Raw genomic sequence first — 16,170 nt, 5'->3', positions numbered from 1 at the left:
TATCGCCCAAGGACAGACCTCCCAGCAGCTCCCCGTCCTTATCACCCGCAGCTCGTTCATCCCACAGCTCCCTCCGGAGCAGGAGTGCCCCAGGAGGCTGCAGCACAGCACAGGCACCGGGGGGGGGGGAATCCAACACATCAGGGAGAAGAAGGGACCCACCGTGATTTTTGGGATACGAAAATCCCTCCCTTAGCTCGCTCGGCTCTGTTGCGAGCGGAAAACAAACCGAAGCGTGAGGGTTGGAGCAGGAGCCTGGCTGGCCTCCAGCTCCCTGGCCGCGGGGAGAAGGGAGATGGGAGCCCAAGCTGCCCGCAGAGGACGGTGCAATAAACGGCTGGTGGCTGGGGAAGTTCGGTTTTATCGACCACAGCCGGTGGGGAACTCAACACGAGCGTTTCCTGCGGCACGTGCTGGACGGTTCAGACCCCTGAAATACCCGTGTCCTGTCTGACACAGCATCTGTTTGTTTGCTCCTCACCCGTCCTTACTGGAGACTGGGGGGGCGAGGGAGGCTCTAATCTCCCCTCCCAGAGCATCTTCTGTGTAACTGTGACCCTCAGCACACCCCGGGGAGGTGACGGGGTACGTGACTGTTTATGTTTTATTTCTGAACAACAACAGTCAGTTTTTTACCTTCGGTTGTTTTTGGGTTTTTTTGTTTTGTTTTGTTTTTTTTTTTTTGTTTGTTTTGCCTCTCGTCTGTTTTTGTGCCTGGCAGGGATCTGAGGCCGCACGATAATTTTGACCTTCACCCCTCCCACCCCCCCTCAGGACAAATGAATAATTTTTCTCAGGAATTCTAAGTTCCTCTTTTAAACAGATGAGGGGGAAAAAAAGGTCTTGCAGGCTGTGAACTTCATGAGAACAGAGCTCAGCCCCACACTGCACTTGGGCAAGCCCGGGCAAACCTCTCTGCCCCTCCGTGCCTCGGTTTCCCCCCTCTGTGGTGAGGCTGCTCAGACTTCTGTCCTCACTCCCTTTGCCTGCCTTGTCTTCGGGGTTTGGGGGATGCTCAGGGCAAGCAGATGGATTTTCTCACCCTCTCTCCCTTCACTTTTCTTAGGGCAGCTTCCCTGTCTCTGAGAATGCAGAGGAAAGGGTTAAATCCTTCCCCTCCCCCTGGCACAAAGTAAAAATTAACAGTAAGTGCAGAGTCTGGGCTGAGATTTACCCCTTTCCCTTCCCTCCTCCTTTTCCTCCTCTGGAACCAGGACTTAAAAGGAGCTGTGGGATGGAGGAGAGGGCTGAGGGTGTTGCAGACTGCAAGCTGCAGCCCAGGCTCTGTATCCAAACCAAGGCACTGGCCAGCTTGGAAACTGGAGCAGAAACTGGAGCCCAAACCTCTGGCTCAGCAGGTCTGAGGGCTGAAATGATGGATAAAATCCAGCTTTTTGCTTCACTTTGGAGAGTCCCATCCCAGGTTGAATATCCCTGTGGTGAGACTCCAGGAAGCTGCTGCTGTTCCATCTCCTCGCACAGCTACAGAAGCAAATTAAAAATTGCCTTTTGGGAGTTAAACACTGAATTGGACACATTGAATCTTTCCCCCCGAATTTCTCAAAGCACGTGGATACATTCTCCAGGCAATATGTATTTTAATTTCTATCTTGTATATCTTGTTTCTTTTTCCCCGGCTGAATTTTCCAGTGTGTTGGTTTGGCTGGTCGTTCCTAGGGCTTCCGGGGTCCTTTGGACAGGCCTCGGGGCCATTTGGGGTGCCCCGGGGCATGCGAGGGGGGCCTGGGCTCACCCCGAGGGTCCCCGGGTGGTTCCTAGGGCTTCCAGGATAATTTGGACAGACCTCCGGTTCCTTTGGGGTGCCCCGGGGGCATGACACCCGATACCAATGAGGATTCCTCGCAGCAAAAAGGTGCCAGCACAGAAAGTCCTGGCTGCCCACGGAGTGCCCAGGCTGTGCCACACACTGCACCCGAAAGCCAAACCTCACAAGTTTTCTGTCCTGGGAAACAGGGCTGCTGCCCCCCCTTTGGTCAGCCCTGCCCTCCATATGCATATTATATATGCATTGATTAATAATATCTATTATCATATTAGATATTATATATAATTATATTTTATTATCACAGTATATATTGATCACTAATGCTTTATTGCTATATTTATGTATTATAGAACATAGAACAGTCAATATATAATATAAAGTAGTATATATAATATATGTATAATGTTATATATAGTATAATTATTATAAATTATAGATATCTATCTGTATCATATCTATATTACAACATAAATTTAACATATAATTAATATATTATATATGGGAAAAACAATAATAATTACAATAATAATAAGAGCAAAAACCCTAATTATTATTATAATACTGTGACACTATATATATGTAGTCACAGTATTATATATCTATAAATATTATAGATATAATATAGATATAGAGATATAGATAGATAATAAATAATTAATATATTATATACGGGGAACAATACAAAGAATAATAACAATGATAATAACAGAGCAACAGAAACGATTATTATACTACTGTGACTATATGTATGTATATATATATAATATATATTATTTATATATATATTATATATATATATACATATATATGTATAATATATATATATTATGGACTGCTGGAATATAGTATATATATAAAAATAGTATATATATAATATATATATGGACTGGCCTGGAGAATATATATATATAAAAAATATATATATAATATATATATGGGACTGCTTGGGAAATATAATATATTAATATATATAAATATATCATATAATGGGACTGCTAGGGGAATATATAGTATATATATAATATACTAATAATATATAATTATGGGGACTGCTTGTGAATAATACTTATATATAAAGATATATATATATAATATATATATGGGACTGCTTGGAATATATATATATATAAATATATGTATGATAATTATACTATGGGACTGCATTTGGGAATATTATATATATATAAATATATATATAATTATATATATTATGGGACTGCTGGAATTATATTATATAAAAATATATAAATAATATATATATGGGACTGCTGGGAATATATTATATATATAAAAATATATTCCCAAGCCAGTCCCCAAACGCACAGATCCCCATCCTGCAGAAACTCCCCAAACCCCGCAGGTGACATTCACACATTGACGTCACGCATGACGTCACTCTCTGCCCTCCCGGGGGATTTTGGGCCCGTTCCTGCCCGGGTAACCACCGCTCCCTCTGGGAGGTGGGTGCCGCGCGCGCCGTTACCAAGCTGCCGCCGGCAGAGGGTGGCGCTGTCCCCGCGCAGGCGCGTGCGCGGCTCCCTGAGGCGGGCAGCGGCCGGGCCGGCGGAGGCCGGGCCGGAGCCGGAGAGGCTCGCGTTAGATGTGCAGCCCGGGGGGGGCCCCCCCTGGGCCCGCCCCGGCCGGCGACCTGCCCCCGGAGTGGGACAGCGACGACGAGCGCATGGCCTTCCTGTTCTCGGCCTTCAAGCAGAGCCGCGAGGTGAACAGCACCGAGTGGGACAGCAAGATGGCCTTCTGGGTCGGGCTGGTGCTGGCCCGCGGCCGCAGGAGGGGCGCGGTGAGGACCTGCCTCCGGGAGCTGCAGAACGGCTTCGAGCGGCGGGGCAGCGTCCGCTGGGGCTGGCACCGTCCTCAGGGAGCTGCTCAGGTAAAGGGGGCCGGCGGGAAAGGGGGGACGTAGGAGAGATGGATGCGGACGGGTAGGAGAGATCCCTGTGCCAGCGTGGGTGTCGGGAATTCTGCCCTGCGAGGCGCTGGCACAGGTTGCCCAGAGAAGCCGTGGCTGCCCCTGGATCCCTGGAAGTGCCCGAGGCCAGGTTGGAGCAGCCTGGTCTGGTGGAAGGTGTCTCTGCCCATGGCAGGGGGTGGAATGAGATGATCTTCCAACCCAAGCCATTCCTGGATTCCGTTATTCCATGGCATAGGGGACAAGGCTGCTCCTGCCTGGATCTGGGGGACGCAGGGACAAAGATGAGAAGCCCCAGAACGGAGGGCACGGGGTGGGACTGGCTGATCTTTCAGCTCCCTTCCCACCCAAACCGTTCCAGGGTTCTGTGAACAGGGAGTCAGGGGAATTTGCGAGGCAAAGCTTGGCAGGGAGTCAGAGGAGCTCACCCCGCTGTTGTGGTGCCCCAGCTGCCCGTGGCACTGGGGATGTGACAAACTGGTGTTTGCATCCAGGTGTTTCGTGTGGTGACATTAGAGCCAGGGAATGATGGCTTGAAGAGATTTCAGAACAGCAGCAGCTCTGTCTGTGATATCAAAATCACTAGATCTGAGAACTGCAGTTTAACACAGAATTGAAGTATCCTGGAATTACCAGTTGCCCCTTCCAAAAACTGGCCCTCACCATCGATTTCCTTGTGTGGTGCTTCATTGGTTTGGAGTCAGGAAACTGGGAGAAACTCGCGAAACTGGGAAAACAGTAAACACAAACAACCTGGAAATATAGTAAACAAAACATCCTTTGGGTCCAGAGGAAGCCTGGGAGGAGTGGAGACCTCCATGTCCTTCCATGCCCTGCAGGGAGATCTCAAACTTCAGCTGGACCTGGGGCTGGGGATGTACAGGATGTCCAGGGTTTAGACTGGCTGTGTTCAGTTCCACGTGAATATCTTTTCCCTAGACGTGGGAAGCTCCAGAGGGAGTCAGACTTCATGGCCAGTGTAGACAGCAGCTGGATCTCCTGGGGTGTGGGAGTTTTCATCCTGAAGCCCCTCAAGTGGACTCTCTCCAGCGTCCTGGGGGACAGCAAAATCCCTGAGGAAGAGGAGGTTCTGATTTACGTGGAGCTGCTTCAGGTGAGTGTTGTCGAGAGCATTCCCGAGGTTATGCATCTCCAGGAAAACCAGGAGTCATTTTATGTGCTGGGAAGGAGTTGGGTAGAGCTTCATTTGTGTCCCTGAGGTGTTGAAAAGCCTGGAGAGAGATGGATGGAGTAATTTGGGGATAAGAAGTAATTTAGATCTATAGATGCTGTTTCAAACTAACATAATAAAGATGATCCAAAAGCTGGAGCCAGGCTGGGAGAGCTGGGGGGGTTCTCCTGGAGAAGGGAAAGCTCCAGGGAGACCTGAGAGCCCCTTCCAGGGCCTAAAGGGGCTCCAAGAGCTGAAGAGGGTCTTGGGACAAGAGATGGAGTGACAGGACACAGGGAATGGTTCCCACTGCCAGAGGGTTAGATGGGATATCGGGAAGGAATCCTTGGCTGTGAGGGTGGGGAGGGGCTGGGATGAATTCCCAGAGAAGCTGTGGCTGCTTCATCCCTGGAAATGTCCAAGGCCAGCTCGGAGCAACCTGGGCTAGTGGAAGGTGTCCCTGCCCATGGCAGGGGGTGGCACTGGATGATCTTTAATGTCCCTCCAACCCCAACCATTCCATGGTTCTGTGATAGTGAGTTTTCACTGACCTCCAAGAACAGGGGAGGGGCAGAATTCCCTGTTTGTCTAGGAAGGCCAGCACTGTGCTGTGAGCCTGCTGTAAATCCCAGGCTGGAGTTCACTCCTGTGCAGGACACGAGAGGAGCTTGACATCCATCTGCTTTGGGCAGGGACAGGTGATGGGGCAGTTGCTGCCTGTCAGTCCTGTGTCCCCTCCAGCCCCACTCCCTGGGCATTTCCCTGCTCTGTCACTCAGAGCCTGTGCTTTCAGCTTGCCTTTCCCATGGGAATAGAACCCTTGGATCCTGTCACAGCCCCTTTTCTCTCTGTGTTACTAAAAATGAACCCCAAGACTTGCTGCTGTTGCAAGTGGGGTCTAAATTCCTGTGCCCGGCAGAAATGCAGGAAATCTTTAAAGGGAATAATTTTAATTTAGTTTAAGTAGGGGAGGGGTTTCCAGGAAGTGCAGGTGGAGCCAACTTCTTGCCTGTGTGGTCCCTGTGCTATCCCACAGCATTTCAGGGGATGGAAATGGTGTAGTTTTGGCTTCCGTGGCCAGCTGGATTATTTTCAAAGCGCTGCAGTTGCCTTGGGAAGTTTCACACGGTTCATTCTGAAAGTCACCGTGGCCCAAAGGAGGAACTGTCCCAAGTTTTCACCTCCAGTGTGTGTGGGAGGAGTGGGAGGAGCAGTGTGAGCTGTATCCCTGTTGTCCTTGCAGGAGAAGGCAGAGGAAGTTTATCGCCTCTATCAGAACTCTGCGCTCTCCTCTCACCCCGTCGTCGCCCTCTCCGAGCTCCAGTCCCTCTGTGCCAGTGTGTGCCCAGATGAAAGGACCTTCTACTTGCTGCTGCTCCAGCTGCAAAAGGAGAAGAGGGTCACGATCCTGGAACAGAATGGAGAGAAGGTACAGGGTCAAGGTGACTGCTTTTGGGTGGTATAACCCCTGTCTTGCATCCCATCTGCCTGGAAAGAAAACTTTATTGGTGGAACAAGGGTGTTCTGGGTCTGGAAGGGGTAAATTCCGTGTTCTCCAGCTCTGTAACGGGGTTGTAGGTGAGGGGAAATCCTCATTCTTGTGTGACAGGTTCTTCCAACGTTTTTAACGTTTCTTTTTTTAATTTAAGAGCTGAAAAGTTGTTAGGTCTGATCTGCCTGCAGGTTGATTGTTCCCGGTTATCCAAAGTAAAATCGGTCCGTGCCACTGGAGTCAGCCTGGAATTCCATTCTGTGTGAAGAGGTTTTTCTGTCAGTACCTAGATACAGGCACTCTCAGCTCTGAGACTGCATGTTTTCCTGCAGTGTCCTGAAGCCCTTGGAAGTGTGACATTCCCATCCACTTCCAGGACAGCTTTAAATCCTCGGGGTGCCCCACTGAGGCTTTTTGCTTTCACGCTGATGCTCCTCGATCCTGCCTGGTTTAATGTCAGATCCCGTGCTGACTGGGGCATCCTCATCACTCCACAACAAGGCTTAAACTGGGAGTGGGAGAGCATCTTTTCCTCGCTTCCAAGTGAAGGGATTTTGGGAGCTCAAGCCTGTGGCTCTCTTGGCAGATCGTGAAGTTTGCCCGAGGTCTCCACGCCAAGGTGTCCCCGATGAACGACGTGGACATCGGGGTGTACCAGCTGATGCAGAGTGAGCAGCTGCTGTCACAGAAGGTGGAGTCCCTTTCCCAGGAAGCAGAGAAGTAATTTTTGGGGAAGGGTGGTGGGGAACAACGTCTGTGTGATGTAGAACTCTGTGGCATAATTAGAAGCTGCTTTCTCTGTGTTGTTCTTTTCCTGTTTGTGTCCCAGCCTTGTGGTAGGGCAGCTTTCCCAGTCTTTGTTCCCCATCCCCATGAAAACAAGGGGCAGTGAATGGGTGTGAGGAATGTTTGCAAAGATTTGGAATGCATTCAAGGGCTCCTTCTGGCAATCAGCAACCATTTAAGGGTGGTTGTATCCCAAATGCACCCTCACTGGTCACCTCAGGATCAGAGCAAGGCACAGAGGGTGGTTTCTGCTTTGTAAAATCACTGCTGGCAAAGGAATGAGTTTCTTTTCCTTCTTGAATCTTCCAGGTGTAAAGAGGATGCCCGGAGTGCTTGTAGAGCTGGGAAAAAGCAATTGGTGAGTGGAAGTGCAAGGGAGTTGTCCTTGGAGCTGGTCCATATCTGCAGATTACGACCAGAGTTAGACACTGTGGGTTGAAGGGGTGGTTCTGAAGCCTCCTTAAGGTGAAGAAAAGGATATTTTTATCCAGAGTGAAGGGAAATGGAGATAACTCTTCAAAGCAGCTGGTGTGTGTGTGCCTCAGGGATTGCTGGCTTTTTTATGACACTTTCACTCAATGTCCTGAGTTGAAAGGGACCCACTTAGATCATCAAAGTCCAACTCCTCGCCCTTTTCTTCTTTAATATTTTTTTATTTGGCAGTTGATTTTTTTTTTTTCCTTCACAGACCACGGTGATTTCTGAACAAAATTTGCACCAACACTACTACATATTTCACAATCTTCCTCTGCTTTTTCCTGTATAATGCAACATGCTAATTTTTTTTTAATCAACATGAAAACCCCCCGGATTTGCTTTTTTTTTTGAAGGGGACGTCAGCCACCAGGAATCTGAGCAGTTGCAGGTGCCAACTGGCATATTTTAATATGGCCTGGACCTTTCCAAAGTAGGAATCCAAGACTCCTCTGCTTCTGAGCAGTGATCCAGGAATACCTGAGTGAACCCCTGGAGGACACTTGTTTGTCCCCCGTCTTTTAGAGCTTCCTCCAAGTTTTCTCATAGTGGGAATAAACTCAGGGACTTGAAGACTCTTCATATTTGTGTATAAACATGTCCTAACAGCTCCCCCTGTGTTTGGCTTGTGACCCAAGCTGTGTCTCTCCCCCAGGCTCTGAGGTGCCTGAAGTCCAAGCGGAGGACGGAGCGGCGCATCGAGGAGCTGCACTCCAAGCTGGATGCAGTGCAGGGAATCCTGGATCGCATTTACGCCTCCCAGACCGACCAGATGGTACTGGGCTCCTTTTTATCTTGTGCTTCTCACTTCAGCCCCTCTCCTCTCACTCCTGGTGCTTTAGCTGCCTGGCAGAGCCTGTGTCTGAGGGCTGGGACTTTATTCCTGGAGTATCCTCCTGATTAAACCTGCTCCTGGCTCCATTCCCTGCTTCAGTGATCTCTGAGGGTTGGAACTTTATTCCTGGAGTATCCCCCTGATTAAACCTGCTCCTGGCTCCATTCTCTGCTTCAATGATCTCTGAGGGGTGGGACTTTATTCCTGGTAAACCCTCTCCTGTTCTCTGCTTTGATGTTTCTTGGAGGGTCTGGGGAGAAGCTTCTTGATTGTTCTTTGTCAGCAAGGTGCATCTCTTTCTCTTCTGTATTTTCATTTATAGGTGTTTAATGCCTACCAGGCTGGGGTGGGAGCTCTGAAGCTGTCCATGAAGGATGTGACTGTGGAGAAGGCAGAGAACCTGGTGGATCAGATCCAAGAGGTACTGGAACAAGCCTGTGAATTAATTAAACCCAGATATTTATGCTGAGGCTTCTGGTGCAGTGTAGTTTCTTTATGTCACCAAAGCAAACTGACTCAATTTTGATCTCAGAGCTCAGCAAGAAGAGATTTGCAGAGAACTGTGGGTTTGATTTTGTGTATTTACATTAAATCTGTGCATTTCTTGTGGGTTTTCTTGCTCAGCAGTATTGGGCAAGCACACAGCTCTCCTAGAAAATGTTCAGGTGTGTTTAAAAAAGAAATATAAGTCAAACCCTTGGAAGCTGGAATGCAACTACAGGCATAAAACAGCTGCCTGACCCATCATCTTGTGCAGTTCAGTGAGGGAAAGGAGAGGAGTTAATTCTGAGTGAGTTAAAATGAATCTGTCTGCATAAGCTGGTGTGAAAAACAGCAAAGGATTAATTTTTGTTTTTTAGCAGTGTCAGCTCAAATTGTGGCTTCAGCTCATGAGCTGAGGGGCTGCAAAGTGTTGTAGCTGAGCTGTGTTGGACTTTAGCTTCCTCATTTTGTAGCTAATATAATAATAAATATTATATTAATATATATAACATTATTATATATAATAATATTGTAGCTAAGCTGCAATATAAACTCATTATTTATGTGAAAAAGCTCAAATGAGAGGTTTTTTGGGTTTTTTTACTTTTACTGTGAAATTGTGATTCAGGTTTGATCCTCAAATCTCCCACTTGGCCTTGTAGCACTTTATTAAATAATCTTCCTGTTATTCCTTTTGCCAGTGAAAAACCAGTCATGATGGAAGTGTTCTGCTGCTTTTAAGTCAACTTTTGAATTCTTTTTGCTATTTCTGCTTTTGACAAAGGCAAAAGTTCATATTCTACATCCAACTCTGTGTGTTTTTCCTCAGCTTTGTGACACTCAAGATGAAGTAGCCCAGACTCTGGCTGGAGTGGGGATCAATGGCCTGGGTATGTCTTGGGGTTCTTATCCTTTGCTCCTCCCTTCCCTGCTGTCCTGCTTTCCCTGCAAACTGGGATTTGGGCCTCTCCAAACCCTTGTAGGCTCCAGTTGCTGCTGGATCTCAGCTCTGAGTTGTGTAATGTTGATTTAACTCTATTTTTAGAGCGGCTGCTGCTTTGTTTTTGAAGTGAGGAGCTTTTTCCTCTGGCCTGGGTGTTGCTGCAGCTTGTTTGTCTCTGCTGAGATGTGCCAACACTCCTTGGCCTCAGTGCAGAGGTTTTTCTGATGGGAGAAATCCTTTTCCCTGAAATCAGCCCTGGATTTTTCAGACCTTTAGAGGAAGCACAGGAAGTTCCTCACGAGTAGCAAGGGCTGGGAGCAATAATACCTGGGTTTCACTCGGATTTCCACCTGTGCTGGGTTAATTCTTCTTGGATCTGAGTGTTTTCTTTCCCCAGCAGAGATGGACACCGAGGAACTGGAGAAGGAGCTGGACAGTCTCCTCCAGGACTCGACCAAGGAGCCTGTGGATCTGCCTCCTGTCCCCCAGAAGGTGCTGAATCCCCCCATTTCTGATGCTGAGCTGGAAGCTGAGCTGGAGAAGCTGACAGTCTGTGATGGAGGTAGGGATGGCAGCAGGCCCTGGGGGGACCTGGGGCAGCCTTGCAGAGCAAAAGATGTTTAGCAGAACTAAAGTCTCAGTCTTAAAAGAACTGCCCTCTGCTAGGAATTCTGCCTGGCCTCTGCCATGAGCTGGAGGGAAAAGGAAAAGGCTCTGGGAGGGAGCTGCTGCTTGGATTGATTAATTTTTCATCCTCATTTAACAAAGGCAGGCAGTGTTCAAAGGGATAAATTAGACAAATTGTCAGGCAATGAGCATCTTCCCTGTCCTACAATGCTGGCTGTGTCTTATGTGGTACAGGTTTGAGGTCTGCTTGAATTTATTTATTTCTTGATAAGTAAATAAACAATAAGATTGATAAATAAATAATATTATTTATTGATGATCTTTTTGGGTCCCTTCCAACTCAGGATATTCCAAAATTTAGCAGCAGTGAGTGACCAGAGCTTGTGGGCTCGAACTGCTTGCTGCACTTTCCCTGGATCTGTCTGGAGGAATCTCTTGATGAACAATTACACAGGACTGTCCATGTAGTTTTCTTCCTATCTGGGCAGCTGATAATCCCAGTTTTCAGAGCATCCCTTGTCAAACGTGTTTCCAAGAGAATGCAGAGCAGTGAAGTGCTGAGACACTCTGGAATTTTACTGGTTGGTTGTGGATGTGGTTGATAAAACCTGACCCCTTTCTGTTGCAATTTTCTTTACAGATTTGGCACAAAAGGCTGCAGCTGCTTCCTCTGAACCCAAAACAGCTCTGGGACTGAATCTCTGAAGACCCAACAGAATCCTGTTGCTGCTGTTTGGGAAGTTGTCTTAAGGTTCCTTAACTCATGACTAGAACTTCTAAGGAGAGGAGTCACTCTCTCTTCCTCTCCATGGATATCACTTTGCTCAGCAACAGGATCTCCTGCCATGACAATCCACTCTGGAACTGGCCCCAGCTGGTGTTTGTCATCTCTGTGCCAACATCTGCACTGGTCTCAACCTGACTGGTGACCCCAAGTCGCTCTGACATCCAGTCTTCCCTCCTGGGAATACAATTCCAGTGAAGATAAACTCTTCTGTGTCCATAACAGTGCTCAGTTTTGGTTTGGTTTTGAGGTTGTTTTTTTTTTTCTATTATTTTTTATTTAATTTTATTTTATTTTTATTTCTCTTCCTTTGCTGTGGCTGATGTTGAGATCCTGAGTTGCAGCAGTGTTGCAGTTGCTCAACATTTGGCTGCTTTGTGTGGTTGTTTCGAACACTTAGCACATAAATCCCGACCTTGACGTTCCTGCAACAAGCTTAAAACACCCGGTGATAGTTCTCCCCCTCCCTGTGTGTATCTTTGCACGGTCGTGGACAACTAAACACTGTAACTGTTACGTTTGTAGGAGATTTGGCTGCTGCTCCTCCTACAGGGCAGCGATTGCAAGCACAAGACAAAAGAATTCCTCTTTCTGTAATGACATTAAGGCCTTAAAAGGGAGACCTGCAAAAGATTTCGGTGAAGGAGTTTCAGGCCCTGTCAAAGGCTGGGGGTTGCTGTTAATCCAACTTTTCTGCTTGCTCTTACTTGAAATTCGAGCTGTTTGCCGATTTTTTTTTTTTTTTATCTCCCCTGTTAGGAAAACTCCTTGAGAGCTGCAGGGTGATGTGCTGGGGGTTCCCCTGGAGTGATTTGGGGGTGAGGAGAAGGGATGCACTGTTCCCCCTCTGGGAGAGTGCAGCTTCACAGCCTTGCCTTTGCCTTCAGCCTTGCTCCTGCAATCCCCCGAGGTTCTGTGGCACCAGAAAGCCCCAACCCCAAACTCTCTGAATGTTTTTAATGCACACCCTGAGCACACCAACTGCAGCTGGTTTGGGGGCTGCCTCTGCCCCCTCCTCTTTTGCAGGTCGCTTTTTTATCCCTCGTGTGTGCACGTGGAAGAGCAGGAATCCTGATCCCCGAACAACTGAACTTCCAGGAGGGGAATGTGCTCTTCCCTGGGCTCTCTGCACAGCCTGTGTGTGTGGCAGGGGAGGGACTGGCTGCCTGCTGAAGGATAACCAGCCCTCCCCTCCCTGCACCTCCCCCTGACTCGGAATGTATCCCCCTCAGCACTTCCACAAACTGCCTCTTGTCCCAACATCCCTGTGGATGGGGGCCTGGGGGAATGGGAACCAGGGCTGGACTTCCCACATCCCTTGAATTATTTATTGGCCACCCAGCTTCAGCCCCAGAGGACAGGGAGGGAGGTTGCAGGTGTCCCCAGGGTGCTGCCTGGGCTGGGGCTCCACTGTCACTTTGTTCACGAGTGCAGGCTCTGCCAGGGAAGGTGTCTTGGATCCAGCTCACAGTTCACCCAGGCTGTACATGGAATTATGTAAAATGACTTGAAGCTCTGTATTCCTTTCCTTTGGAAGTAAACAGGAGAAAAACCTCTGTGTTTTCTGCCTACTTGTAAATAAAGGGGAGGGGAGGAACCATTGCTGTGCCCTCGGTGCTTTCCCTGTTCCAGCTGCTGCCCCTGTAAAACCTGGCTGCTGAAATCCCAGCCCATCCCTGGGCTGTTTTGCCAAAACCCAAACTGAACAACTGCTCTACCAGAGTGATTTCCCTGAGTCTTTTCTCTGTGTTTAAAAAAGCCCACCAGTGTTTAATAATTGTTCTTATTTCCACTGAGTAGCCTGTGCTGGTTTTTGGGCTGGACAGCCTTCATTTCTAGCACCATTTGGGAAAGACTTGCTGCTTTTTCTTATCTTTCCACTTCTTTTTCCCCACTGTGCACCCCAAACCTGCAGTTTCAAGGTTCACACAGGTCACAGTCCTTTGCCTAAACCACCCTGTTCTGCCCATGGAGGAAACTGCTGTGCCAGGAAGTCAGTTCTCCTAATTAACCCCCTGGTTTTGGACCAAACAGTTCCAAAAGCTGATCCTGGGCCAGTTTTTACCTGTTCTAATTGGAATTAAGCAGCACAGACTGGGAGCCTGGGGCTGGTTTACCCTCTGCCTAGAGAAAATCAATCTAAATGGAGTAACCTGGTGTATAAACTCAAACCAAATTACTCCTCCTTCCCTCTGATGCCCCGATGCCTGAAGGAAACTTTGAATTTCCAGGCTGTTAATCCCATTTCCTCTGGCTTTGACCCCAGCTGGCACGTTGGAGAGCTCCCATGGGTTTTTTTTTTTTTTTGCAGGGCTCAGGCCTTGCTTCAAACCTGGATCTTTGCTTTTCAAACTCCTCATTTCTCCCCTACTCTCAGGACTTGTCCCTTCTCTGCGAGTCCAGAGGGATTCCTGCAGGAATAACCACTCTCCTGGGATTCTGTGATGCATCTGCCTGTGCCAGCCATGCTGGAAGAGGCATTTTGGAGTTAAACCCGAGCAGCTGCTGCTTGATTTCAAGTGGCTGGTAATTTTCTTCCTTTGATGCAAAGTGGGATGTAATCAAGATGGCTGAATGGAGAATTTTTAAGTGTATTTTGGTGAGACAGCAGGGAAAGGAAATCAAGGGCAGCGTCGTGCTGGGTGAGGAAATTAAATATAAAAACCTAGAGCTGAATTGCCACCAAACTGAAATATTATCAGATTGGAGTGCTGTTTAAAATAGTACTTAACTCGAGTCTTAGAAAAAAAAAATAGCTGCTGAAAAAAAAAAAAGGGAATGTAGCAACTGTTTATTATAATATAAAGCACTGAACAGTTTTATCTGTGGAGAAGATTTGGTCCTGCAGGCAGAGGAGCTGTCTGTGAACACGAGCCTGTGTTTGTTTGCCTGTGACAGCAGAATTAACAGTGATTTCTGCATTAGGTGCACTCCAAGATGTGCAGGAGTTGGGTGATAAATTGGATCCCTTCCCATCCCATCTTCCCCCACCAGCCCAGCTTTGGAATTCTGCTCCAGCCCAAGTTGTGTGCGAGGTCCTTTCTTAGATGGGTTGTGCCAGGAGAGGTTTAGATTGGATATTGGGAAAAAAACCATGTCCAGCCCTGGCACAGTGGCAGTGGTGGAGTCACCATCCCTGGAATTGTTAAAAAACCATGGATGTGGCACTTGGGGACGTGGTTTAGTGCTGGCCTTGGCAGTGCTGAGTTCACAGTCGGACTTGATGGTCTTAAAGGTCTTTTCCAACCTTAACAGTGTTATGGTTCTATATTTGGATGCTTCTGAGGAGGAGGAGCTGCCTCGTGTCTCGAGGAATGATTTCCTGGAATGCCTCCTGGCTTCCCAGGTGCCACCTAAATGTGCCAGGAGCTCCCACTCCAAAACTCTGCTGTGTGCCAGGTCACCTGCCATTGCTGCTCCTCCCTTAGATCCCCCAAATTTTCGTGTCCAGTGCAGGGATTAGGAGGAAAATGCCCTTTGGGGCAGAGAGGACAGTGTGGGTTAGTGCTCTGCCATGGTCCTGGGCAGTCATGGAATCATGGAATACCCACAAGGATCATTGATCCAACTCCAGCAATCCCACCCCGTCCCCGAGAGGATCATCCGAACACTCCCGGAGCTCCGGCAGCTCTGGAGCTTGTTCAGTGCCCAACCACCCCTGGGGAAAGGACCTTTCCCTGAGCTCCAACCTCACCCTGCCCTGCCACAGCTCCTCGCTTTTCTGCAGGAGCCCTGGGGAGGAATTTCTCCCCAGAATTCCCGAGGGAAGGCGCTGATCCATGAGCCATCTCCTGGTGCCATCTAGCCGCTCTCCCTGGGATCGGCCCTCGGCAGGCGCGGGCTGCAGACGGTGGAACTAATGAGGCTTTAATTAAACAAAACCCCGGGCAGCCGATGCCGTGACGTGCTGGCCACGAGTGTCGGGACACCCGAGCGCGGGGTTTGCTTTGGGGGCTGCGATTATTCCAGGGAATAATCGCGCCCTGGTTGGGAATCGCTCCTGGGCAGCTCCTGCTCGTGCAAACGCCGGGTCGAGGGGTCAGGGGATGGAATCCGAGTGTCTGGGTGTGTGGTTTGGCTGCTGCTCCCTCCAGGAGCGGGGAAGGGGCAGGGAGAGCCCCAGGGCATGGATTGGGCACGGCCAGGCTCGGGGGGAATTAAGGAACGGGGAGGGAATTAATGCTGAGCTGCCTCCCTGTGTGTCCAGGGTCATCTGCAAACCTCGGGCTGCCCTTTCCCACCTTGGCCAGGGCACCAGTGAGGCTCCTCTCAGCAGCAGGTCCCCGTTTAAGCAGCTGCCACAGAGCCAGCACTCAAGGGAACGCCTTGGGAAGGACATTTCTTGATCAAATGACTTTTCTTGAAGGACATTTCTTGATCAAATGACTTTTTTTGAAGGACATTTCTTGATCAAATGAGCCCTTTTTCTGCAGAGTGGCTACAAAGTGCTGGATTCCAAAGCTAAAATGAGCCTTAGTAGGTCACACCTGGCTCCTAATCCCGTGGTTTTCCTCCTGAGGTAAGAGGGGAGAGTCTTGCAGAGCTGATGGCTTGTGAGTTTGGGGTTCAGCTTTGTGGGGGAGGAGGAGCAGTGGTTTTAGGGGGGATTCCCTGCCTGTTCCTCCAGAGCATCCCCCAGCTCTGCAGCACCACGATGATGACACACCTTTGATGATCACACTTAATTAAAAGCTTACCCAGGTGGTGTTCAGCACCCTCAGTGGTCCCACATGTAACCTCCCCTGAATAAACTGCAATTTTGGTGGGACAGTTTCAGGAAAATGAAAACCAAACCCCAAAAAACACTTCCAGATTTGTACAAGATTTTGTCTGTGTGATTTCCCCCCCCCCTTTTTTTTTTC

The 16,170-nt window shown here is 48.6% G+C and overlaps 1 protein-coding gene and 1 long non-coding RNA gene across 2 annotated transcripts; both read left to right on the top strand.

The window, feature by feature from the left end:
* The first annotated feature begins 456 nt into the window (after positions 1-456).
* On the top strand, positions 457-1,644 carry LOC108641702. The gene is made up of 3 exons (XR_001922216.1): positions 457-585; positions 1,067-1,145; positions 1,301-1,644. It is a non-coding gene; the product is annotated as an uncharacterized LOC108641702 (long non-coding RNA).
* A 1,716-nt stretch (positions 1,645-3,360) lies between these two features.
* Positions 3,361-12,864, top strand: CHMP7 (charged multivesicular body protein 7). Its single transcript, XM_018084709.2, is given in 11 exon segments — positions 3,361-3,637; positions 3,639-3,674; positions 4,653-4,827; positions 6,128-6,313; positions 6,963-7,096; positions 7,472-7,520; positions 8,292-8,411; positions 8,794-8,892; positions 9,784-9,844; positions 10,298-10,459; positions 11,165-12,864. Coding segments are annotated over 11 exon segments (1,338 nt in total). The 5' UTR covers positions 3,361-3,386; the 3' UTR covers positions 11,230-12,864.
* Positions 12,865-16,170: the final 3,306 nt, after the last annotated feature.

This window comes from Manacus vitellinus, unplaced genomic scaffold (assembly GCF_001715985.3).
Source record: "Manacus vitellinus isolate BGI_N305 unplaced genomic scaffold, ASM171598v3 scaffold_74_pilon, whole genome shotgun sequence".
NCBI lineage: Eukaryota > Metazoa > Chordata > Aves > Passeriformes > Pipridae > Manacus > Manacus vitellinus.
This window is presented reverse-complemented; position numbering and strand designations above follow the sequence as displayed.